This window comes from Ambystoma mexicanum, chromosome 14 (genome assembly GCF_040938575.1).
Source record: "Ambystoma mexicanum isolate Mex_15411 chromosome 14, UKY_AmexF1_1, whole genome shotgun sequence".
NCBI lineage: Eukaryota > Metazoa > Chordata > Amphibia > Caudata > Ambystomatidae > Ambystoma > Ambystoma mexicanum.
Genome location: NC_090940.1, coordinates 220,730,084 through 220,756,284, shown reverse-complemented (window position 1 = coordinate 220,756,284; position 26,201 = coordinate 220,730,084). Strand labels below are relative to the sequence as shown.

The following is a 26,201-nucleotide window of genomic DNA, read 5'->3' as shown; positions in this document are numbered from 1 at the left end:
GCATAGTTTTATAGGCTCGGGCCATGCCATGTCGTCACTAGATCACCAGGGATGTCAGATCTTCGGGTCTGCTGGGGGCCATCTTAAGTTCCATGATGGGTCCTGTCTTGGCAACCATGTTGGTATGAGTCAAGGCAACTCCCAACAAACGCCTGCGCCAGCCAGCCACCCTCCATGTCCAACTTCTCCCTACATTGTCTTGGGTGGACATGCCCCAGGTCCTAATGCACATGCCTTGTGCCTCTACTGGGATCGTGACAGCACACCCCTCCAAAGCCCCCCCTCCCCAAGGATAGCCAACCCTGGTCATGGCCGGGTTGGATGATTGTAGTGATAACGAGCTAGTGGGCGAGTTGCATGAAGGCTTTCTGCCGGCTCCCATGTCCTGTCTAACACGCTGTATGCTTTCCAATCGACCAGGTAATGTAACTTTCTTCTGATGATTTTGGAATCCAAGATGTCTCGTACCTCATATTATTTTTCCCCATCTACCGTTTCTACTGGTGGAGGTTTAAGTATGGTGTTTCGTGTGCCTGGACATGCCCCAGGTCCTAATGCACATGCCTTGTGCCTCTACTGGGATCGTGACAGCACACCCCTCCAAAGCCCCCCCTCCCCAAGGATAGCCAACCCTGGTCATGGCCGAGTTGGATGATTGTAGTGATAACGAGCTAGTGGGCGAGTTGCATGAAGGCTTTCTGCCAGCTCCCATGTCCTGTCTAACACGCTGTATGCTTTCCAATCGACCAGGTAATGTAACTTTCTTCTGATGATTTTGGAATCCAAGATGTCTCGTACCTCATATTATTTTTCCCCATCTACCGTTTCTACTGGTGGAGGTTTAAGTATGGTGTTTCGTGTGCCTGGGTGTACTGGTTTTATTAATGACACGTGAAAGACAGGGTGTACTTGTAGGGATGGGGGTAACCCTAGCTTAATTGCCACAGGGTTAATGACTGAAATGGCAGGATAGGGGCCAATGTATTTGGGATGGGATCTTTTAGGACCTTTCAGTTGGATGTGTTTGGGTGACAACCAGACTTCTTCTCCTGTTCGGTATACAAGGGCATCCCTTCTTTTCTTATCGGCAAAGCGCTTATGAGCGGCTTTAGTGTCTTGCAGGGTTTGGTAGCCTGTTTTAGTGTTTCTTGGATACTGCTATGTAGAGATGTTAAAGCAGGCATTTCCAAGGGTGTAGGTGGATAGAGGGCTGTGGTGTGTGGGTCTCTTCCATGCAGGCAAAATAAAGGGGAAAAACCTGTGGAACTGTGGACACTGTTGTTGCACGCATACTCAGCTGACCAAAGAAGGTCGACCCGACTGTCTGCCTGTACAAACAGGCAACACAGGTATTGCTCTAGAGTCTGGTTGGTTCTTTCGGTCTGGCCATCGGTTTGTGGGTGATGACTGGTGGATAACCTGATTTCAATTTGGGCTTTGTCACAGCAGCTCTTCCAGAACATGGACACAAATTGCTCCCTCGGTCCGAGATGATCATAGATGGGAACCCATGTTACCGTACAATGTTTGTCTGAAAGGTTTGTGCGATAGTTCTAGCATTTGGTAGCCCCTTTAGGGCAATGAAGTGTGCCATCTTGGTTAGGAGGTCCACAACTGCCAAAATGGTACTGTACCCATTGCAGGGAGGGAATTCTGTAATGAAGTCCAAGGATATTGTATGCCGTGGGGCTGGTGGTATGGACAATGGGCAAAGTAATCCTGGTGATTTAGCCTTTGATGCCTTTTTGCGGGCACACATATCACAGGTTTTTATATATTGTATAACGTCTGCTCACAAGTAGGCCACCAGAAGGATTGTCAGATTTTTGCCAAGGTTTTGGTGATTCCCGAATGGCCTGCCATTAGAGTATCGTGATAGGTTTGTAAAACCTTGTGTTGCATAGGGGGGGTCCGGTAGATATTAGTGCTTTTGGTAATAGGGTAGTCCGTCTTCCATGGTCCGTTTAGGATCCTGGGAAACCCAGGCCTGCAACTGCCCTGGTTTCAAAGATTGTCTGACTTCCTTCCATAGCCGTTCTGATGGCAGTACAGTGAAACTTGTCAAACCCAGCAATTTGTTCCCAGGTATTATTGCGACTGGTTCTGTAGCTACATACACATCCTTTACTTCTACATCCCATCCTATGCGGGATAGGGCGTCAGCTTTTCCGTTTTTAACTCCGGGGCGGAACCTTACTGTAAAATCATATTCCATGAAGAATTGGGCCCATTTTAGCTGACACAGAGATTGTGCTTGTGCCGTTCGTAAGTATTGCAGTTTGCAATGGTCTGTATAAACAGTAATAATGTGTCGTGCGCCCAGTAAATGGTAACACCACTCTTTGAAGGCGGCCTAGATGGCAAGTAACTCCTTATCAGTTATTGCTTAGTTCAACTCAGCTGGGGAGAATTTCTTGGACCAGAACGCCATTGGATGCAATTGACTGGTTACAGGATCCTGTTGAGACAGCATGGCCCCCATTGCAACACTTAATGCATCGGTTTCGACCAGGAATGGAACTCGGGATCTGGGTGCTTTAGTATCGGCGCAGAAGCAAACTGCATTTTGAGTTGTTTGAAAGCCTGCTCAGTTTCTGCAGTCCACACAAAGGTCTTGTTTTTCTTGAGTAATGAGGTAATTGGATGTGCAATATTTGAGAAGTTGGGTATGAATAGTCTATAAAAGTTAGCGAACCCCAAAAAACCATTGCAGGATGGCTTTCACCTTTCGGTTGTCCGTTTGAATACCTTGAATACCTTGCGGAATCAGGATAAAGCCCAAGAATTCCACGTTGGTCATGTAACAGTGACATTTTTCCAATTTGGCGTAGTCGGTGTTGTAGTTTGTCCAGGACAGCCCATAAATGGCTTACATGTTCTTCCAAGTTGGTTGAATAGATCAAGATGTCATCAATGTGGACCATAGTGCAGACGTCCAGGAGTTATTGCAGAACATCGTTCATAAAGAACTGGAAGGCCGCCGGGGCATTACACAGGCCAAAGGGCATAACAGTATGCTCGAATAATCCGAACTTGGTGCAAAAGGCTGTCTTCCACTCGTGACCTTCTTTTACGCAGACTAAGTGGCATGCCCCGCAGAGGTCTAATTTGGTGTATATTTTTGCATTCTTCACTTGGTCTAAAAGCATCGCGATCAGTGGTAAGGGGTATCTGTTCTTTATGGTGATTTTGTTAAGCCCTCTGTAATCGATACAGGTCCTGAGGTCCCCATCCTTCTTGGGTACAAAAAAGAGAGCTGAGGAGGCTGGAGACTTTGAGGGTCGGATGAATCCATTTGCTAAGTATTGGTCCAGGTATTTGCGCAAGTGCTGATTTTCCTTTTGCGGTGAGAGCGTGAATGCGGCTGCATGGAACCTGAGATCCTGGCACTAAGTCAGTTTGGCAGTCGTATGGCCTATGGGGGGTAGGGTATTGGCCTGCTACCTTTGGAACACATCTTGGTGGTCTTCGTACATGACTGGCAATTGTCCCACCAAGCCAAGCAGCACAGCTGTCCCGTGCTTTAGAGTATTAGACGCTAGTGAGCTGGTCATAGGAGTTGCGAATGGGTAACCGGTACAAAGGCACTCCGAAGGGAAGACCACTGTGTGTGTTCTCCAGTTGATGACTGGGTTGTGGCACTCCATCCTGGGCATGCCAAGTATGAGCTGGAACTGGGGCGCATTTATCAGATTGCATACTATGCGCTCCCGGTGACAGTCCCGACACAACAGCTCAACCTCTTCAGTACACTGAGTTACCGGTCCAGACGATAGTTGTGAGCCATCCACAGAGACTATGTTGTCTACCTTCTCCTTTCACTGTCCTGGTGCACCAATCCACTGGGCCACCTTCAGGTCCATGTAGTTTCCGATTGACCCACAGTTGATATAGGCTACCATGTCACACATCTTCTGAGGTTGCCCTGGATTGATGAGGATTATGGGTATTGTAAGGTGTGAGACCGTTGATGATTTTTCTTATCTCGACAAGCCGATCCCCACTCTTGTCGAGCCATGGAGTTTTCCGACATCTGCTTGGAATCCGTTGAGATTGCTGAGTTCACATCGACTGCTCCCAATGGCCTTTTACATGGCTTACTGGAACAGTCCTTCAGGAAATTGCCTGCTTTGCCACAGTACAGGCACAACTGTTGTCGTCGGTGCCTCTCCCTCTCCTCCTTGGACAACAGCCCTTTCACACTCCCCAACTGCATGGGTTCCGGCGGACTGTCCAGGGAGCGTGATGATACCTCACAAGGGCGTACCAACAAGGGCCGCCCTTCCGAGCAGGACCGATTTGTCTTTCTTTCCTGTAGTCAGTGGTTTAGTTGCACCACCAAGTCTATATATTCTCAGCAGCGCTCAGGCGAGTTGACCACTTGGGCTAGGACATCCTTGAGTTTGCTGCGAAGACCTTGGTACAAGAGGGTAGTTCTCTTTTCCTCTGGCCAATTTGTTTTGTCAATGAGTCGATTAAACGCAGTGATAAATACCGGGAAGTCTTGTGGCCCCTGCCGTAGAGTCAATAACTCCCCGTCCAAGGCCTGCCCCTGACTCCTGCATGCAAAGAGCTTATCTAGCTCATGTTGAAAACCAGCAAAATTATACAGGATGGCGTTGTCTCGATTCACTAACGGTACTGACCAGTTGGCTGCATGACCCCCCCAAGCACGATATCACAAAGGCAACCTTGGTCTGATCCGTAGGGAAGGCCCCAGGCCGACACAAGAAGTGTAACCTGCACTGGTTCATGAAAATAGCATACTTCTGTGGGTCCCCTAGAAATCGCTCGGGATGAGCCAAGGGAACTGTTACAGGGGTGGTCACCTGGATATGGGGCAGCCCTGCTATGGCCCCATCTTGTCGGCCAGGCAGTGGAACCTGACCTGCTTGTGTTATGATTAGGCGTTTTGCAAGATCCTCTGACCTTTCCCTGTTCACCACTACCTCTTTTTTCATGGTATTAGTCTCAGAACGGGCTTCATGCAACTCTGCTCGCAAATCCCCCAAAAGGGCTGCTAACTGATCTGCCTCCGACTCCTTGACACTCGGGCTGGGCTTGAGACATGGCTTAGCGTTCTGTAACACTTACCTCTGGTGCCCTATAGGAGTGCCTGGTCCGGACTGTTCCAAAGCATTGCCCCTACTGGATAGTTCTGCTTTGGTGAATGCCCAAGTCGCTCCTTTCCCCACCTGGTCCGCTGGTGAACCAAAGCCCAGGGAACAGTGAGGTTGGGAGGGACCTGGTAGAACTTAGAGCCTCTGGTAAGGTGTGCGAGGGGGTCTGGGTGAAGACCTAGGAATGGGTAAATTCAGATATTCAGTATGTGTTCCCTAGCTTTCCCGCTACCTCCCTCTTGTGTCCCTCTAGATAGGCTGACTGGCACGCTGGTGCTCACTGTATTTGGATGAAGAAGGCGGGCCAGAGATATTAGGTAAGCATCCGACTCCAGTTGCTTCACTGGGAGTAGTGGTCCAGGCCGGCTGCGATGCACTGGATGCTGAAGGTATGAAGGTGAGTCTTTGCACAATACTGCTTGTCTTCATGGAGGCTTTAGCAGCTTGTGGAGCGCTCGTGTTTTGTGCTGTTCGCTCTCGCCGAGTGCGCAATGCGCTTTAACAAGTCTCTTTCTCTCCCCAGGTGCGGATCTCGCGGAATGTCTTTGCTGGGCTGCGCGAAGGGTGAGCGAGGCGGCTGATCGCTTCTTCAGGTAAATCTATGCTAAATGGGAGGCTCGGTGGTAATTAGCAGTTAAATTCAGTTTCTCACTATTGTTTCTCTCGTTTCAGGAGCTACGCTTGCTGTGGACCTTGATCGGCTACGATTCTAAGTGAGTGTCAGGGCAGACGCTTTAAGCAGAACTCTTGCGATGAAGCTCTCGGGTATGTACGGCTGAAGGTGAGTCCAGGCTACGGTTCCAGGTGAGTATCAGGACAGAAGCTTGGAGCGGAACTCCCACAATTAAGTCTTTGGGTAAGTATAGCTGCAGATAAGTCTGGGCGTGCACTGCACATGGAAGAACAGGAGCAGTAAGCATTTCACTGCTCTGGTAGGTAGCAGACAAAACGCGAAGCACAGGGTGTGGCCCGGGGTGTGGTTTTATAGCCTCGGGCCGCACCCTGTTAACACTAGACCACCTGGGATGTCAGCTCTTCGGGTCTGCTGGGGGCCATCTTAAATTCCATGATAGGTCCTGTCTTGGCGGGCATGTTGGTATGGGTCAAGGCAGTTCCCAACCAAACGCCTGCGCCAGCCAGCCACACTACATGTTCAACTTCTCCCTACATTGTCAGGGAAGGACGTGCCCAGGTCCTAATGCACATGCCTTGTGTGTCTACTGGGATCGTGACACACTGGGCACACTTGTAAACTTTCAATATTTCATTTTCATTTTGTTGTCTCTTTAGGAAATATTGAGTCTCCCATTCTTTGTCATATGCTTAGTCTATTCTTAGCTTCCTTTGGTAGGGGTTGGTCACATGCTCTGGTGTCCCAGCTTCCCTTGGGTGGACTCATCGGCTCTCTGTGGCGTATGTCGGTTTTCCCACGGCAAGCATGCAGCGGCTCTTTGGCATCCCATTTCTTCTTCTCGGTCCCCTGCTTCTGCTTTGTGACTTCCGTGTTCCTCGCAGCTCTTGCTTGCCTGGTCTGGTTTTCTCCATGCCTGGGCGGCTTGGAGGCTGCTTTTTCAGTACTTGTGTATGCCAGGAAGTCTTTCTGTTTCTTCCTCTTGTGGTGTCATTTCAGCAGACCAGCTCCTGCAGTCTGCTCTCCTCTGCCTCCTCTGTGGGCCAGTTGGCGCCACGGATTTCGCAATGGCACAGCAGTTCCTCGGTCGATACCGAGAGGATGAGATTCTGCCAGCCAACGTCTCTCTCTCCTGTCAGCTGTTTTGGTGGTTTAAATGTCCCAGCATCAAGTATGCCCTTGCAACCACTAGAGCGCAGCTTGTGCTTCTGGCCTCTATCAATCTTCATTATTCTGCTCAGCTTCCTCATCTCAGTACTTTCACATTCAGGGAAAGAGAAGTCAGTTCTTGATGACTTATATGCAAAGTATGGGAAGGTATTCTTAGTAAATTTTATGGGTGGATGAAGGGAATCATGACAATATGCCATCAAGTTATGGGGAATGGAGGGGGTATCCCTAAAAGAAAAAGTTGGATACCATGTCTTGTACGATGTCGTGTCACTCCCTTGAGGGTTGCCGCACCCCATGTGATCCTCCTTCATATAGCTGCCCCCAGGGTCCGGATCAAGGAGTGGCTGCCATCCCCTGGCCACATGGGGAGAGTCCACCACTGGAAAAGGAGTGATGACACCATTGGACTCATCACATACCCTTCCCCTAAAGCTTCTGGTTCTCTCAGTACCTATTGCATTGGGAAACATTAAAAGAAGTCTACATTTTCCTGTTTTATTCCTTTTCAGTGTTCTACCGTAAAACAATAGGGCTGCATATCTAAGAACCAGCGTGTGACCCATGCATTGGTGTCCTTGCGGAGACTAATCCATGTTAATGGAGAGTGATCAGTGACTAGTCTACATTTCCTGCCAGTGAGGTAGTATTTGAGATATGTAACCACCCACTTTATAGCTAGGGCCTCACGCTCAATTGTGGCATGCTTCTTTTCCCGGAGATATAGCTTCCTACTGATTAAAGAATCAGGTGTTCAATGCCATTGTGATCTTGTGAAAGAACAGCCCCCAACCGACATGTGAAGCATCTGTCTGAAAGATGAATTCTTTGTTAAAATGTGCCACCTTTAACACTAGTTCACTACACCGAATATTCCTTGGTTTATCAAAATATTTTTGGTCTTCATCACTCCACTTTCTTTTGGGGTTTTAATTCTAAGGTTTATCAATGAGGCAAGACGTGATAGTAGAATAACTGGTTATTAATTATCTATAAATACCCTCCTTGTCCCAAAAAGGCACTTGGAGCTTTCATGGTTCTGGGCACTGCTATTTGCTGACCAGCTTTCATCTTTTCACTTTGGGGTTGAACAAGCCCATTACCCACAAAATAATCCAAGAGTACTTGAGTGCTGAGTGTGCCTAGTGACATTTATTTTGGATTGGCTGTGACCCCAGCTCCCCTCAAGGCTCTGGTAACTAAGTATAGGTGGTGTAGCTCTTCCTCCCATGTCCTACTATAAATGATTATATCATTGATATAAGCTCTGCATAAAGAGGAGTAGGGGCGAAGGACTTGGTTCATTAACCTTTGAATTGTGGCTGGGCCCCATGAAGTCCAAAATGCAATACTTTGTACTGGAATACTCCAATCGGAGTGGAGAAGGCTGTTTTCTCTTTGTCTTCTGGATTAACAGGTGCTTGCCAGTACCCTTTTGTCAAATCAATCATAGAGAGGAAAACAGCAGTCCCCATCAATCATCTTTCTGAAGTCCATACAGAACCCCCACGACTGATCTGGTTCAGTAACAAGTACTATCAGAGAGGACCAAGGACTCTGAGATGGTTCAATTATATCAGATTTGAGCATATTCTCCCTCTCCTCTGACTATTCCTTTGCTCGTTTCTGGGATTCGATAAGGATTCAAATGGACCACCTTCTGTGGGGGGTGTGTGGATGCAGTGAAAAAACCTTTTTACTCTTCCTGGCTTGGATTTAAAGACATCTGGAAACTATTCTAAGAATTCTAGTAGATCTTCTTTCTTATTCTGGGCTAGGTAGGGAGGAATCAAGGTATTATTTTTCTCTGATTCTTCTGCTAATAGGCTGGTTAATACCACAGTGGTAGTCTCAACAGGAGCCTCTCTCCACTCCTTAAGGCGATTTATGTGATAAATATGGATTGTAATTCGTGTTATCAGGTTGGGAGATTCGATAACTATATGGCCCTGTTTGCTCAATCACCTCATAAGGACCATGCCATTTGGACAACATCTTGTTCTCTAATATTGGAAGGAGAACCAGACATGAGTAAAGCTTTCTTGTCATGAGAGGTCTTTTGGTTTCCTTGAGCTTTTACCAGATCGGCTTGAACTATCACTCTCACAGTAGCCATATGTTCTCTTAAACTTTGGGCTGTTTTGGAATGGGACAAGGTGGCTTCCTCCCATTCTTCCCAAGTCTCCAATAACATATCAAGGAAATCCCACGCCTCTCTACCATATAATAATTAAAACAGTGAAAACCTTGTTGAGGATTGTGGTGCTTTTTGGACGGCAAAAAGGGCCCAAGGTTTTTGCCGTCAGCTTCAACCAATTTCTTGATTACATGTTTCAGGGTTTTATTGAACCGTTCCACTAAGCCATTGGGGATTGGTCCTATCAGTTCATTACCTAGATCCATGGAAAAATGTCAGTCATCAACCGCTATTCCAATAATGGTGCCTGCGCCCAGAGTTATACTCCTAAGGTCGCTGTTATCCATCAATATCGGAATGGTGTTGAGTTCTACATTGACTAATGGTGTTGGGTTTAGGCCCAACCCCTGCTGTTGGAGATGGGCATTGAGGTGTACATATGCGTCAGGATTTTTCAGTTTCTGTCCTTTTTTCATTTTTAATTCAAGTGGGAATAGTTGTGTCCATCCTGGGATGGTGTCACGACCGCTGGGCGCTGGCGGCTGTGGAAGAGGTGGAAGCTGGGCCGCCATTAAATTGTGCCGTCACGTTTTTTCCCTGACAGCACTAACATTCTAGTCTTTTTCAACAAGGCCGCCGCCTATGCGTATTTACTTCCACACGCTAGGCAGCTCGGCGCGTTGCAACTTTGGATTTCCCTCTGTTGCTCTCGCTCCTCTATAGTTTTCTCCTTGGCGGTGCCCCGCCCATGCTGTTCTGTTTCTTCCAAGCCCTTGCTCTCTTTCCCCTTGCTCTCTTCCTCCTCCCAGTCTTTCCAGTTTTCCCTCCCCCGGTTGTTTTCACCGGTCCGTTCCTTTTCCTTGCTGTCACTTGCTCTGCCCCATTCCCTACGGAGCTTGCCTCTCTTGTTACACACTCATACTCACCTTGCCTAGGATCGCCTGATTGTGCTTCACCGAGTATTTCTTGTTACTGGTTTTCTGCTTGCTCAAGTACTCCGGAGGGGTTTTTATGCCGTTTGGCTTTTCCCCTCACTCCGTTGTTAGTTCGTCGCGGAGGGGGGTCACCGTGCCTCCCGTGTGGAGCCGCGGTGGCTTCCTTTCGAGGCCGACCTTACCTTCTACAGAAGAAAAGGCTTCCCGCTCTGCACGCCAGAAGAAAGAAGTTAAATTACTCTTCAAGCTCAGGTGAGGGGGAAAGGGAACGGGGGAACGAGTTGAGTTCAACTGATGAGGAAAACATTACCGATCAACCTGATAAAGTGGTGAGTCCGCCAGCCCAGTGTGATAGATGGTGACCTCTCCAATCTGAACCTCAACTGCATACGGCAGCAATTGGGCTGACCGAAATGCTTTTTCTGAATCATCAAAATCCATGGGCTTACTCCCTAGTCGGGACCATGTTTTGTAATTTATCAGATCCAAATGAATGGCAACCCGATTGAGAATGTCACTGCCTAAATAGAATGCAGCACAGACCAACAATTATGTACTATGCTTTTGTTTTCTATAGAAATGTTGAGCATAACCTGCTAGGCAGGAGATGTTTGGAATTGGGATTTTCCAGGCCTTTTCTCACTTATCCATCAATTTAAATGTGGGAATGGCTGGATCTTTTGGGAGCTGTCGGAACATGGCTTCGCTGATGAAGCTCTTACCGTTGTTCACGCACACTGGCGAGAACAGATTCCTTCCCCTCATTTAACTGAATAAGGATGAATAACCCTTCACTAATTTTCTGAATGTCAGCTCAACTTTGAGCTGGTTTCTCATCACGTTTGGCTACGGGATTCGGATTTTCGGATTGTGAATTGGTATAGAATTTCAAAGTATTCCCTTCCAGTGTGGAATGCCACTTGAAACTGGAAGGAAGGTTGATTTTCAGGAATGGAGAGGAGTTCCCATCACCAGTTTGTTGTCCTACAGCAATTACTGTCACGTGAGGTATTTGATTATACTGGAAATGAAACTCAATATGATCAGGTTTTTGTTCAACCATGTGGCATGTGTCATTTAAACTAACATGGTTGACACTCTGTTTCAATGTTATTGTCCTGCTAGTCTGAGCCCAGAGGACCTTGTTCACACAGTCTATTAGGGGGACAACCTGTGCAGGATGTCATTCCCCAGTAGACAGGGTGTGCCCTCTGGAGTCACGACTATGACCGGGTGTTTCACCTTATGTCGCCCAATTTTAATTTCCACTATCTTCCTCCACAAAATGGGTCGTTTTGAGTTCTTTATTTCTCCTACCCACCCTCTGTTCCTTGCGTTGCAGATTTTCAGGGCAGGAGATTTTTGTTCCGGTTACTGGGTGTCCAAGGGCTTTTCATGAGTAAGGAAGGAAGCTTCCTCTAGGGCTTTACACCCCCCCCATCCCCTGTGCCTCCTCCTCCTCTGGAACCAGTGAGTTTCCAAGGTTCTCGCCCATCATTGTACTGGGGTACCAGACCCTTGGTTTGTGGGGTTCTGAGCCGCCATGTTTATCTGAGGGTTCTGTTGAGCCCTCAACATGCGACCCAGATCCTGGGTTAGGTTCTGGACCTGGCGCTAAAGTTGGGACACCCGTTCCGGCTGGTACGGGAGGCTCTGGTCAACCCTAGGTGGATCACGGGAAGAGTAACTGTCCCTTCTCCCGTAGTACCCTGAATATTTTGAATTTTGGTAACCCTCCACCCTTGGCCTCCCCTTTCCCGGATTGGGTTGTCTGGGTTCCTGAAATCGGGGAGTGAAAGGAGGGTTGTCCTGCAGGTTGGGGTTTTTTGAGTATCGGAGGAAGAAACTCAACCCAGCATTTGGCAAATTACTGCCCTCCTGGGGGGAAGTTAGGAGGGAAGTTTCCCGGGGCAGCACTTACCTGATTGGATCTCCGCCCCTTGGGCTGGGGGAGTCCATACATACCCCAGGATTGGTTGGTTGCCCTTGTATCAGAGACTGATATAATCAGTGGAGTTAGGGGTCCCATTAGTGGAATTACCTCCCTGACTGCCACCTGTTTGTGATTGGCCTGAAGGCCTTCTGGGTCTTGGATTTTGCTGATTTTGGGCAGGGATATTTTTAGGCCCCCCCATCTCTAGGTCTAAAATGGGGGAAACCTTCACCTCCGCCAGTTTAGCAGCCGCAGGGGTCTTGGCTGGTTTGGGGTTTTTGTTCAGATTTTTATTTTCTGCAGGTTTTTGGACCTCATAAATGTGGGCCACCTGCTCTATGACCCAGTCCAGAGATTTTTTCTCGTGGAAGTCACTCACCAGCTGGGTCATAATATACTTGGGGAGTGCATGAAAGAAGGTGGTGATAAACTCTCTGCTATCCGTGCGCACCCTCCTAGTGGTTTGTACAAAGGCGCATTTGAGCTGCTGCACAAATTCTCGTGGGGCCTACTCTTCCCCGCACTGCAGATTGTAGGCTGCTTTGCGAGCCTCCTGGGGGTTTCTATGGGCGGAAAAGTGTTTCAAGATAGCCGCCCTCTAGGTAGACCATCTTGAATGGTTCTGGTCCTCCAGTCCGGCAAAGAAGCTGGAGTACTCAGGGGAAAATGTCCATTTTACATACTCTATACAGCTCTGGTTGTCTTTCATATGAAAAGTGTCCATCATCTGCTCATAGAGTTCCAAGTGTTCCCAAACAGAATATTTTGCATTTTTTATGGTAGGGGGTTATGACACTCCTAAGAGCCTTAATCTGCCTAATGGGGTCTTTTGTCATCACTCTCTTGAGTTTGTTTGCTTTCTTTGGCTTCGTCACCCGAGTCCACTCACCCTCAGACTCAGAGGTGCTACCAGTTGAGGTTCCCTCATGATCATCTAGGCTCTCCTGGATTCTGTGAGCTTGAGAGGGGCTCGCAGAATGATGGGGCCTAGTTTCTCCACTCCTGTGGGGCACAGGAGAGTAGTCTTCTGACTCCTCCCTTATCCCAGGGTTGGCAGAGTATCCCCCCCCCCCACTGCCCTAATTGGGTAGAAGTCTTCAGGATGCTCTTTTTGGGCCGCATTTTATTGGGTTTTTCATCAAATTGGACCCACGGGTATCTTGGAAAGTAATATTTCTGTGGATCTAATTCCCTGACCCTCCCCTCATAGGAGACTTCCTTGTCAGAGACATCAGCCTTAATGTTTGGGTATCTATACAGGGACGCCAGTCCATCACTTTCTATGGGGCACTGACCTGTCAGTTCCATCATTCTTGGTCTATTGAATTCTGCCGGCCTCATGATTTCTGGCTCATGTGAGCCAGTAGACATGAAGCTGGCAGTGTTCACAGTATTAAATGGGTTTGAATCCCTTAGTACGGAGGTCCTTATAGTATGATCAGGGATTGCCCTGTCCCTCTCTACCTGTTCAGGGTCCCTCCGGTTAGGATTAAATCAAGCACCCTCTTTCTCCAACCTTGCTAGTTTCTCCTTCTCAGCCCCTACTTCTTGATAATAAGCAAAGATCTTAGCCTTTTGGGTATTACCCAAATTGTTCGTTTACAATTGTTCGAATGAACAATTGACCGAATTTAAAGGGTCACAATTGACCTTTTCACAATTGACCGCATATACATATATATATATAGGGGGTTTTGGGCGGGTTTGGGTTGGGTGAGGGTTGCGGGCGGTTTCCCCCCGCATATATGTTACAATTGACATTCACAATTCGGTCAGTTGTGAAAAAGTCAAGTGTCATTCGAACAGTTGTAATACGAACAATTTGTATACAACCGCCTTTTGCTCAGCAATCAAGGCTTTACTGGCCTCTATGACCCGCTCTTCCGCTGCCACTTTATTGTGGCGCCCATCATTCTTTTCACAGAGAGCCTCATTGTCTCTCTGGGCTTCCTGCATGATTTGAGAATAATGAGACAATTTCTGTTACAGGAGACTCACCTCCTGAGTTTTTGCATCTTTGGTTTCGGTGTTCTCTTCCAGAGCACCTTCTACCTGTCTGGCGTGCTCCAGTAGATTCCCATACTCTGTTTTGAGTTAATTTAGTTTCTGGAGGGCTACCTCACTTCCCTGTAACTCTATTTTAATTTGCTTACTTCCTGGTCTAGGGCGTCTCTCGCCTGATTTAGGGTGCCTCTCTGTTCAGCAGGTCATCCCTTTGTTTCCTGATGATATTGAATTTCTGGCGCTCTTCATCAAATTCTGTTTGAGAGTGGAGGTCTCTCATAATTAATTTATTATTTTCCTCGTTCAATTTTTTGACCTGGTCTTGCAACATGGTTATTTGTCCTGAGCAACCCCTGTAATAGGTTAATTGTTGAGTCAGCTTCTGTTGACTCTTCCAGAGAGTCCACCTTTTCCTGACACTCTAGTCTTACTGCGTCGTTTGGGCCTCTTGATCTGCATTATTTTGCTGTTGGCGAGCCAAATCTTCTTTTAATTTTATGATATATTTTCCAGATTCTACCTCCAACTATTGGCTCTTCTGTATTTTTTGTTCTGCTAAATCTAGATCAGTCTGGATTTCATTTAATAGTTCAGATTGATTCTGCGCTAGAGTGGGGTTTTCCTCATGCCTTTCCCACATCAGTTCCATGTGGAGATAAATGTAGGCCGTGATTCTGGCAATTTTGGTTTGCTCCTCTTTAATTTTTTAGGTGATATATAATTCACTCAGAGCTTGGTGTAATAGGCCTCCGTCCTGCGACGTATTCAGGTTCATGGCGGTGACCTTTTGTGTTATTTCTTGTAGCCAGGCTTTTTCATCCTATTCTGGCCACTCACCTCTGACAAATAGCTTGTGCAGAAGGTGCTCCCTAGCCATATTGATTTCTACTAGAGTCATTTTAGACATGTTCTTTCTTAATTTATTTATGTAAGGGTAACCTGTATTCTGTTGCTTTTCTGTTTATTTTGGGGTTGATTTTAGTTTTCTTGACACAGGCCTGGTACTTAGAGTATTTGTTTTGGGTATGCGCTTGTACAGTGTAACCCAGTATTCCCATCACACAAAGTATTACTACCTTGCAGGTTAGTCTGCTGTGTTAGACTGTCACGGGTGGGAACCAAACTCAATCCAGGACTCGAGCCCCCAAATTTGTTAAGGATTTCAATCAGGCAACACACGCCTTGGTCTCGGCCTAGTATGCAGCGCACAACTGAAATGCTTATCTTTTTATATTGATTCATTATTGAGATGGTACACCACTCATATCACACCCCCTTTTCAAGTACCCCAGGTCACAATGGACCATGAACCAGGGTGGTTGGTAAAATACAATATTTATTCATTTATTTTAGAATTCAAAAGAAATCATACACTTTTAATATGGGGCCGCAATCACCAATGGGGTGATAATTACAATGAGAATGTGAGCAATGCACTGGGTTTATCCTGCTAGTGGAACAGATACAGAGCACAGCAGAATAGGAGCGCTTTTTGATTTAGGAAAGATAGCACCCAAGTTTCATTTCTGTGTGTAATATTGTCTAAGGGTCCTTTTCCTTAACTCACCTCTGGAACCCTATATGTGTATTGTGCCTGCCACCCTCTTATGGGGCTTGAGTTTTAGGGTAAAAAGTAAGTTAAACCTTAACTGACCATTTACTTTTTGTTTAATTACACTCTGCTCTGCTACATGTTATGTATAAACTGAGTTCTTATTTTTCCCCATCATAAATATTTTTTGTGGCCTTCAAAATAAAGTGTATAATGTTTTAGTATACCAGTGTCGTGTATTCTTTTGTGGTGTCCATTTGAATTAATTGTATCTCGTGCCAGACTCGCAGATACCATTGGAGAGTCTGGTATTTCCATTTGGGTGATGTACTATTCCACCATTAGGTTAGGTGATTATACAGCCCTCGTCATAGTAGTGCAAAATTCTCCCCAGTTCTACCAATTAGCACAATAATGGTCACAGTATACAAGCTGAATCTCACTTTATTTGGAGCCACAGAAACTGGTTTATTTATGTTGATGTAAATGTTGAACATGAAAATGTGTATTTATCCTTATCTTTCCAAAAATTCTTTCAGATGGGAGCATGTTTTTCTAAAGTATTTGATGGCTGTCCTTTAACGATCAATTGTGCAACATCATGGATACATGCTGACACCAAAGGTAGAGTGCTTTTTTTTCTAGTCATCTTCTTTTGAAGGAATTGAAATTGTTTGTCTCATTGTACTATTTTGAATATTTTAGATCAGTACATCATTTTTGGAACTGAAGAGGGCATTTATGCATTGAATCTGAATGAGCTTCACGAAGCAACAATGGAGCAGGTAATATCTTTAATGTCTTATTTGCAAAATACTTTTTTGCATGATTGCTTGTTTTGGATGTACATTTATTACAATTTCCATTTTAATGTTGTATTTGATGTAGTTATTGTCTCTTCGATATGGGAGTTATCTTATCTCCTTCATTGTATATCCAAGAAGATCCATCTTTGAAATCCCTTGCAGGTAACCTCAAAATAAAACCTGCAATCTTTTTTCCATTCACATGATCATTTGAAATTAGGAATTCATCTGCCAGAAAAGACTTTTCATGTGGGAAGGGGACTGCTTGCAGTGGTATTAAAGCACAGGAGTCTGGGTTTCCTCCTTTTCAACATGGCTTGAGCCAGATCTTGGAACTTCACTATCAGGGTGTCCCTTAAATGTATTTCCCGACTTCCCCTTGCAAGTGCCAATATTTATTTTCTTTTGAGTTTGAAAAGGTGGACTCATCTGGGACCAGAGTCTTGTTTTGCTGAAAGGTCGAATATACACGATGGGCTTGGTTCAGAACCATTTCAGCATCCTCTGGGATGTCCAAGATGTGGCGAAAGAGGGCCTTAATGTATTCTTCCAGGTCTCTGTCTGTTATGTGCTTCAGGAGTCCCCTCAACCTGATGTTGTCTTATCTGATTTTCTGCATCGTCTTGTTTTAATATGTACTCCATCTGTTGTTCCATCCCCAGCATTCTCTCAGACAACTTTCTTGTTTGTGTGCCTGATCACATAAGGCGGTCTCACCTCCTCTAATCTTTTCTCTGCTGCAAGCACATGCTTATCCAGGTCCGCTATAGATTCTGTTAGGTTTACCACACTATTCTATATATCTTTCTTAAGTTCAAAAAGCATGATCCACAGGTCCTTTTTCATAGCCGGCGCCTTATCAAACTGTCATTCCTTGTGAGGAGTGGACTTGCACTGCTATTTGCTGTAAATGCTTTGTGGGACCATCCTCTGCCTGCATTAGGGTTTTGATGTCCCCCGATTGTGGACTCTTTTTCTTCCATGGAGCTTTTGCAATTATTTTTCAAGCCCCTGCAAAGCTTTCTCCTGTAGACCACCACTCACTTGTTCCTCCTTCCCGATCTCTGCATATTGGGGTATCTCAGCAGAATTTTCAACTCACCGGGTATAGGCCGTACGTAGTCTGGGGTTGGTCACTCCCCCTCACTGTTCCAATCTTTGTGGGAATCCTCAGTCTTATTTCTTCACAGGTTCAGGGCCCAGCAGAAGGAGATTCACACAACGAGAGAGCATCAGACCCTTTATAACTTGTATGTATGCCCGGAGTTCCGCTGTGTTCGCTGGAAGCCATCTCCGCTCAGTCATCCGCTCTGTAGCTGGATGCCGTCTTCAGTCGTCCATGGTCCGACAGCAGAGGGATCCTGTGCGGGCTGAAGTCTCTATACTCTCTCGGCCTCATGTGCTCAGGGACTCCCTTTGGTGCTCAATGGATCGGCAGGACACTGCTAATCTGACCAAGTTCATAGGTTCTCGTGCCCCCCATTTCTCCAGCGTTCAGGGGTGCCCAGGTCAGCGCTCCCTGTGGTCGTCCTCTCGTCCCTCCCCACCTTGTGGGCGCCATCTTGGATTCCCACTTCTGTCCGCCACCAGACTTGCATCGAATGTCACTGGTGGTCTCCTCTAAACATCAGACTTAGCTGTGTTCTTTTCATCTTTAATTTGCTGGCATTAGAGCTCACAGTGGAATCGGGACTCTCAGAGCTTACAGAGCACCCGTCTTCATGGTTCCCCTGGTTTGCCATGACCTTTGGCATGGCCATTTTCACGCAATAGCCACGTTCAATAGCCATGGCCAGTAAACGTGAATGTGCACACTAGAAATTTTAAAAATATAATTGCTGCCACCATCTTGTCTTTACGTACATATCAAAGTAACCAAAAATCTCAAGTGTAAAAAGCTAGGGTGAACATGCCCTGGAGTGCATTTCTTCTTCACGCCTCTCTACGGAACACATCATTGCCTTTCTCTTCCCCCTGCAACCACGAGATGACCTGAACGTGCGGACCTTCATCCACCATCAAGGTAAGCCCAGTGGGACTTTGCTGTGAAATTGCACGCACCTCTCCACCCACACGGTGCGAGTCTCGTTTATGGAGCCTTTTTATTTACTTTGGCTCCTGCTGAAGATCAGTGAGTGTGTGGCTGCATCCAGGCTATAGCCATGGCAGGAGCTCTGCCTCGTGGGCCCTAAGGCGTTTCTGCCGGACAGGCTCCCCCACCCATTCCATCGTGGCCGCCGGCACCTTTGTTCTCTAGGCACTGACTGCCTTTGTGTGCACTTGCCCTGCGGCTGTGCTGATTGGCCCTCTGCCAGAATATCTGGCCAATTAGCAAGCCGGCAGGCTGGTGTGAGAAACCAGAAGATGCCTCTCCCACTAGTCCCCAGGTATCTGTCTTCCAGGTGGCCAGGACACGACCATAGCTTTTGGATCCAGTTGCTGGGGTTGGACTAGTGCGCGAGTATCACCTGGGTGGGGATCTTCGGGGAGTGGCACACTGGATGGTGAGACGCTGTATCCTTCCTTGTAACATGTTTCCCCCCATCCTACCCGGTAGGATATTTAGGAACTCTACCCCCCCCTTTCACAACACAAACACTTTCTCACTGACCGCCCGCTCTAAGGGAAAACATAACACCCGAGCTGTGTACCTGACATATCCCAATACTATGGTTAGGCGAGGTCAGGCAATTATTGACAATCACTCATGCCTGACTTCCATTACACTTTCCCACACGGATAAAAAGCGGAGCACAAGAGCACACCCTGAGCAGGGAAACAGCAGTTCCAAGATGGCAGTTTAATGAGAGAAGAAAGACGAGAAAACAAGGGGATCACAAAGAGGGAGGTTCCCGTGACCTTTTTGACAAAGGAACCCTTACTTTCATGAACCCTCGAGATTTGGAAAGCATAAGACCAGGAAAACAGGCTGAAGAATCCTGTATTGTGTGTCGGAGATACCAGGGGTCCTCCCGTGTCAATAATCAAGGCGGGGAGAATCACTAGCCACCGTGGTACTGTCCTTGGCTCCAGGAACAAAGCCGCTTCAGTGAAAACAACACAGCGGGTGAGTTGGGGAGACTGATACAAGACCTGTTGAAGCTAAGGTTGCAAGCAGCAACATTGTATGGCGAGCGCTGGAATGAACATTGTTAAAACTCGTCTGATAAGAGACGCGAGTGAAGTTAAACTGCTGATGAGTTATTGATCCTTAAAGCAAGATCCAATACATTTGACAGAGTGGACCGGCACCGCGTGGGTGCTCAATCGAAGGTCTCTGTAAGGTATTCAGATGAGGAGAAACGAAAGTAGATACGTTTGATCTGAGCCCAGCGGAGGGAGATCATTTGAAAGTGAACAAATACATGTGAATCAAAGTGGTCCTGCGACGGGTCAAGCAAAAATCCTGTGCTCAGTCGAAAGTCTTCGATTTTGATGAAATAAAGACATTTTGGAAAAATGCATGAATCTGGGGTGAGCGAGGGATCCGGGGAGAACAGTGAATCACCCAAGAAGGTTTTGTATTAAAGTAGGTCTGAGCCCGGCAGAGGGGGACCCAGGGTGAATCGAAAATCACCCAAGACGTTGTGCATGAGAATTCTAAGGAGAAAGGAACTTTTCAATGTTTGTTTGTCGTATCAGGCCCTCTGAAGTAAGAGACTTTGAATGGAAAAGGGACTTTGGTACAGAAGGCCCAGATACTGAGATTTGAACTGCATCCTCGTGCTCAAGAAGCCAAACACTGTGCTAAGCTCGAGTGTGCTGCCTCATCCCTTGCTGAAAACGTGTGGAAGGGAAGCTAGCGGCTTAAATATCCTGACATATCATTTCTTGAAAGTTTTCTTCTGCATAACATTGTTTCCCACACTATTTGTATTTAGAAGTAAGAATTGGTAATAGGATTATTAGTATAGGCCCTTTTATTTTGACAAGACACCACTAGGACTGTTATTATTTTTTGATGGTCGTAGCTTAGTCCCATCTTTAGATTTGGGATTAAAACCCAGTTGAAGTTCAATTAACACCCTTGAACTGTGATCACTTGTGTCTGTCTTAATGTTTGATACCATGCCTTCCTCACACTTGCGAGCTGGCCCACCCACCTTAGCCCCTCACCAAAGGCCCCTCTCTGCCGTGCACTGCACTTCTTCTTCACTCCTCTCTACAGGACACATCACTGGCTTTCTCTCCCCCTACATCCACAAGATGCCCCGACCGTGCAGATCTTCATCTACAATCACGGTAAGCCCAGTGGGGCTTTGCTGTGGAATTGTGTGCGCCTCTCCGCTCACATGGTGCATGTCTTGTCTATGGAGCCTTTTTATTCACGTTGGCCCCTGCTTGAAGATCTGTGAGTGTGTGGCTGCATCCAACCTACAGCCATGGCAGGAGCTCTGCCTCGTGGGCCCTGAGGGGTTTCTGCCGGTCGGCCACTTCCATTCCATCATGGCCGCCTGCATCGCTGTTCCCTAGGCACCTGAGTGCCTTTGTATTCACTCGCCCTGTGGCTGTGCTCATTGGCCCTCTCCCAGAATATCTGGCCAATCAACAAGCCAGCAGGCTGCAGAGCCAGCTCATCCAACTAATGCCCTCACCAAAGGCCCCTGTCTTTCCCTGTCCAGCGCTGCCGTCATGTCTCTCTACACATCTTAGACCTTTCCTTCTGCTACTTTCACCCAGGCCTTGAACATTGTGCCACCTACCTGCCTGCCCGGTAAGCACACTGGTCCTGCTGCTGCAATCTTTGACTCTCCTCTTGTCTGCCTACTGACTCCTGCCTCCCTTGCCCTCTGCCTCTCTACTAGCAGTGTCCCTCCTCCGACTTGCAACAGTTACTTACCTGGGTGTGTTTTTCCATCTTTGCATTCCCCTATGTTGTACTGATTCTAGTACTTTCTGACTTAGTTGCGTCTTACCCTTATGCACCTTACTGCATTGGTGCCTCTAGTAAACTTGTACTTTAGGTTTTGCCCCACACCTTTGCATCCTTCTGCCTATCTCTCAGCTACCTAAATGTTCCCTTCTCTGCATCTTGTCTGTCCCTCTCCTCTCTTTCTCCCTCCCCCCTCTCCCTCATTTATGTCTCAGCACTTATACTCTCTGAAACACTCTCAGGCCTAGTACGACAGTTCTATGTTTCTCTGGAAAACAGTATCTTGCTGTTCTGTGTCTGTACCATCTTAACTCTTATTGCACTTGCTCATTTGGAATGACTCAAGGACCAGTAAGAATATCCAGTCTTGTGCTGCTTATGCAACTTACCTGTAACTACTCACTATGACCTGTGCTGCCTATCCTTATCATGACTTGTGTGGCCTTGTGCTGCCTTTGCAATTTACCTGTAATTGCCTATTATAACCTGTGTAGCCATGTGCTGTTTATGCAATTTACCTGTAACTACCTACTATGACCTGCGCGGCCTTGTGCTGCTTATGCAATTTACCTGTAACTAACTTTAATAAGCACTTTCTGTAACTAGCGACTAGATGCCTGAGGGCTTTGTGCGCTGAAATAAATGCAAAAATAAATAAATTAATGCAAAAGTATCCCCATTGCACTGCATTCTAAGCTGCTGTGTGCAATGCTAAAAAGTTGCAAAAGGTAAAAGACAAAAAGTCTGAATGATCAGTTTCCCCATAACAAATGAGCAAAAGGCAGAGGAAGTGAAGCTGAAGGCTTAACTTCTCCTCAAAAGGTCAGAACAGGTTCAGAAACAAAGCAGAACGATTTGGGGTCTATAGAAACTATGAAGGGACAGTTGTTAAAATAGAAATTTATACTAACAAGGGACTTGCAGCCTATTGCACAGCGTGGGCTTCTCCCTGAACTTCAAGAAGTCTCAGGTTTCACCATCCTAGACCCCCCGATTTATCGGTGTGGTCTTGAACCCTCGCCTGGGTCAGGGTTTCCTGCCAAGTACTGAGTGGGGAACATCTTCAAGATGGTCCAGGTTTTCCAATCTCAGAAGACAGTTCCATCCTCAGCTCTCCCGCGCTTGCTGGGTTTTATGGCATTGTGCATTTTGGAAGTGCCAGAGGCCATCTGCACATGAGGTCGCTGCAGTGGCTTCTGAACTCATAGTTTTATGGACAAACTTCTCTTGTCTTGGACACTGGCCTTGAAGAGAGTGTCGGAGACCTGCAGTAGTGGCCCACAAAGTACAACCTCTTAAAAGGGTCACATTTTCATCAACCATGGCCACAAGTGACTGTAGTCATGGATGGGTGCCTAAAGGGCTTGGGTGGTCACCACCAAGATCTTATGGTGAGCAGAGAGTGGTCCCAGAGTTTTGGGAGCACATCAATCTTCTGGAGCTGAGGGTGATCAGGCTGGCCCTGGTCGCTTTCCTCCCCTTGTGAGGGGCAAGGAGATATAAGTGGCCAGCCACCCTGGTGTTTCTTTTTAGCAGAGTAACAGGACAAAAAAAGAATTCAAAGTTTGACTTCAACAAAATACTCTGCCTCAAGTACTTGACACTAGCTGTACGACTCGGCGGGCCTATAGATGACATGCATGTGGGGGTCTGCTATAGCCTTGTGTATGTTTTATGGTGTCACAACTTCACAAAAATCGTAATCTCCCGAAATCCGTACACCCTATAGGTTTTGATGGATAATACTGTAGACCTGCAGGTGGTGTGGGCTTCGTGCTTTTGTGCAGAGAAGCAATTCGATTGTTGTTCTGCGCCCTGGAGAGCAGCTTGTCCCTGACTGCAGCACATCTGGCTGACAAGGAGAACATAGTAGTAGATGCACTGATAAGACAGTCAACTTCTTACCTTGCGTGAGAGCTCTGCCAGTAAGTTCTGGAGAAAATAAAAGTGAGTCTATGTCTAAACCTGTGCTTGCCTTCACTCTTTGACAAAAATATGTTAGGGAGTCTTTCAAAAGCTAAAGGTGGTGGTTCAGCAAAAATAGGAAAACCAGATTGGTTTCAGGTGGTCTTCTCACCAATAATGGGTTGGACAGCATCAAAAGGATGATTACAATCAAAAGGGTTTGTTCATAGGACCTACTCTTACGTCCCGTCCCCTTTCCTCCATACTGTAGGAGCGTCCCTTCAAGGGACGGGGGACAGAACCTTTTTCACCAGAAAAAACCTTCTTCCCCTTTAATTTTAGAAGCGCGTGGGTGTGCGGCCCAGGGCGCATGCACTGCCCTGACTCCGCCTTCCGGCGCCACACCTCAGTCCCCTTTTCCGCGTCGACGGGAACGGGTAGAATTCACCAGCGCTCCTGGGTTTGGCTTCGGCCATGTATTTCCACTTGCGGATACTTTTTCTCTTTTTTGTCTTTTTATCATTCAGGTACTCGGTCCTTAAGCGTCACACTCCTCCCCGGTGCATGTTGACTCCTACAGTGTTCAGCAGGTTTCCATCCTGCAACAGGCTCTTCCCAACTTCAGACTCTGCCTACGTTGCCTTGGCCCAGACCACGGTTGGCAATCTTGTTCAGCGTGTGACTCGCTGTCCACGAAAAGCCCTGAAGAACAGACTAGCCAGTTGGAGGGAGCTCTTCCAGGATTCGCCTCCAGAGGATCTCAAGAACTTTGTGAAGCATCGACCCAAGGTAGTGCCCATATTCTCCATCACACCTTGCAAGGGAGTCTCCTTCCAAGGGCCTCTCCCACGCGGGAGGGACCTGTCAGGTCCTTCTACCAGCACATGCACTGAGGCTGCTTCAGCTACCGGCCTTTGGTTTGAGGGATCCTCGGATCCTCCCGGTCGCAGTGTTGAGGGACCGGAAGGTTCTTTTACCTGGTCTTCACCCGAGGGGCTCCACCCTTTTACCGGCACCATTGCCGAGGGGCTATGCCCCATTACCGGCAATACGTCCAAGGGGGCATCTAAACGCAGCTCTACCGACCCCCGTGTCGAGGGAGTCGCACCTACCGGGCCTAGGCCCGAGGAGCAGGGTAGGCCTTGTGATCCACACGCAAGGCCTCGTGATCCACACGCAAGAGTTGTGGACGAGGCCGGGCCCAGCGGGCCGAGCAACACGTTGCAGGCACGTGGCAGGCAGCTCGACAAAATAGCCGCCACGCCAGAAAGAGGCAGCCGTCCGACACCACTCTACGAATTCAGCGAAGAACGAGTGTCAAGGGGGGGACTGGCCTCAACCAGGTACATGGCCTACAGTCTACCCCTCATTTGCGCTGGGTAGCTTTCCTTTGTGTCCATATGGACATGGTATGCAGCGGCTTCAGCACCTCCCTGCTACTCCGTCAGCACCCCCTGCCACCTCTTTGACCTGTGAGTAGGTGCCCTTTGAGAAGTTCCTCAGCCTCATGAAGTCACCTCAGATGGGGGTTATCATCAAGGCCGCCATCAAGGAAGTCCTTCCCGCAATGCTAGCGGCACCACAGATGCCTCTGCCGCCCCCCCACCAGACACCTCCACCGGCTCCCCAGGCGGCTCCATACCAGCCTCTGCCGCTTCCGCAGCCCCTGACCGCGGTCCCAGTACCCCCAGCCTCCGGAGCCAACTACTACTACTCCTCCTCCACAGGATCCCCCAGACCCATAGGATACGGATGAGAAGGGGGATCCTGACACATCATCCTCAGCCAGGGCCTTCCACAAACGTCTTGCTGGGCTGGCAGAGTATCTGGGCCTGCCCCAGCCTGAGGTTGAGCAGCCAGCAGAGGGGTCCTGGCTGAAGTCCTCAAGCGACGCCCCTCTGCCAAAACAGGGATTCCTATGCAAAACGATGTAGTCTCCCTGGCCAAGAAGGGTTGGCTCAAGCCCCACTCGGCCCAGCCGGTCAATCGACGCCTGGACGCCAAGTACAGGCAGATGGAGGGGGGGCGGGTACACTCTTGCTGTTGGCCCATCCTCAGCCGCACTCCTCGGTGATTGCTGCGCCATCACTGTACTCCAAGCCTCAGTAATCCTCATGCTCCTCCTCTGAGGCGCTGCTAGGCAAGGAGAAGATCTTGGAGGCGACCAGCAAGATACTCTATTCCAACGCATCTTTGCATCTTCGTCAGGCCAACGCCGATGCCATGCTGGCAGCTGCCAACCAAAGATCATGGCGGGGAAATTGCAGACTTCCTCCCGGAACTCCCCACCCAGAGCCAATCATGCTTTAAGGCGGGGCTAGCTGAGGCCTACCTGGTTGCGCATGACCTCATGGAATCCACAGTGGCCCATATTGACACCCAAGGCTGTGCCATCTTTATTGGCACGGACATGAGAAGGACAGCCTGGCTGCGGGAAACAAAATTCAACCCGGACGTCCAGAAACCCATCCTAGATCTACCATTCGAGGGGCAGGGGGGACCGGTTCCACTCCTCCACGATGAAGAGCTGGACAAAAAGAACAGCTCACAAACGGCTTTATCCATCCTTACAAAGACCACGCCCAAATCATACACCCAATCTCAGCAACGCTCCGAGAGGGGTCGTAAGTACGGAGGGTTTTGGGAGTTCCAGGAACGTAGATCCATGCAGCCAGACTGCTCGCCGTCTCAGAACCGGCACAAGCAACAAAAAGGGGGTGGGGGTAAGGGCTTTTTCCAACCCCCCTCCTCCACGACAGCCTCTGAGGGAAAGAAGGCATGACACGCCCCTTCGGGTCCACGTGTCTCCGGTGGGGGGCAGGCTTGCTCTCCATGCACATTTCTGGTGCCAGAATTTTGCGGACACCTGGATCCTCTCGGTAGTATCCACGGAGTACCGCCTTCCTATCCCAGCCTCTCCTCCCTCCTCTCCTCCACTCCCACAGGAACTCTTTTGGCAGATGTCCGATCGCTCATAGAGAGCCAGGAAGTGGAGGAAGTCCCAGCCTCCCAGCGAGGCTTTGGCTTTTACGCCTGGATTTTCGCCATTCAGAAGAAGAACCAGGTGGGCCTGGAAGTTGTGCTGGACCTTTCCACCCTCAACCTCTCCTTACCCCTGCAAAAATTCAAGATGGT

At 48.0% G+C, this 26,201-nt stretch overlaps 1 protein-coding gene across 1 annotated transcript in view; it reads left to right on the top strand.

Moving 5' to 3' along the window:
• MAP4K5 (mitogen-activated protein kinase kinase kinase kinase 5) overlaps positions 1-26,201 on the top strand; it is a 1,870,683-nt gene that overhangs the window by 1,099,511 nt on the left and 744,971 nt on the right. The window contains exons 21-22 of the mRNA XM_069638985.1: positions 16,022-16,106; positions 16,188-16,267. Of these exons, the coding sequence (XP_069495086.1) occupies positions 16,022-16,106; positions 16,188-16,267 (165 nt within the window). The remainder of the gene's footprint in view (positions 1-16,021; positions 16,107-16,187; positions 16,268-26,201) is intronic.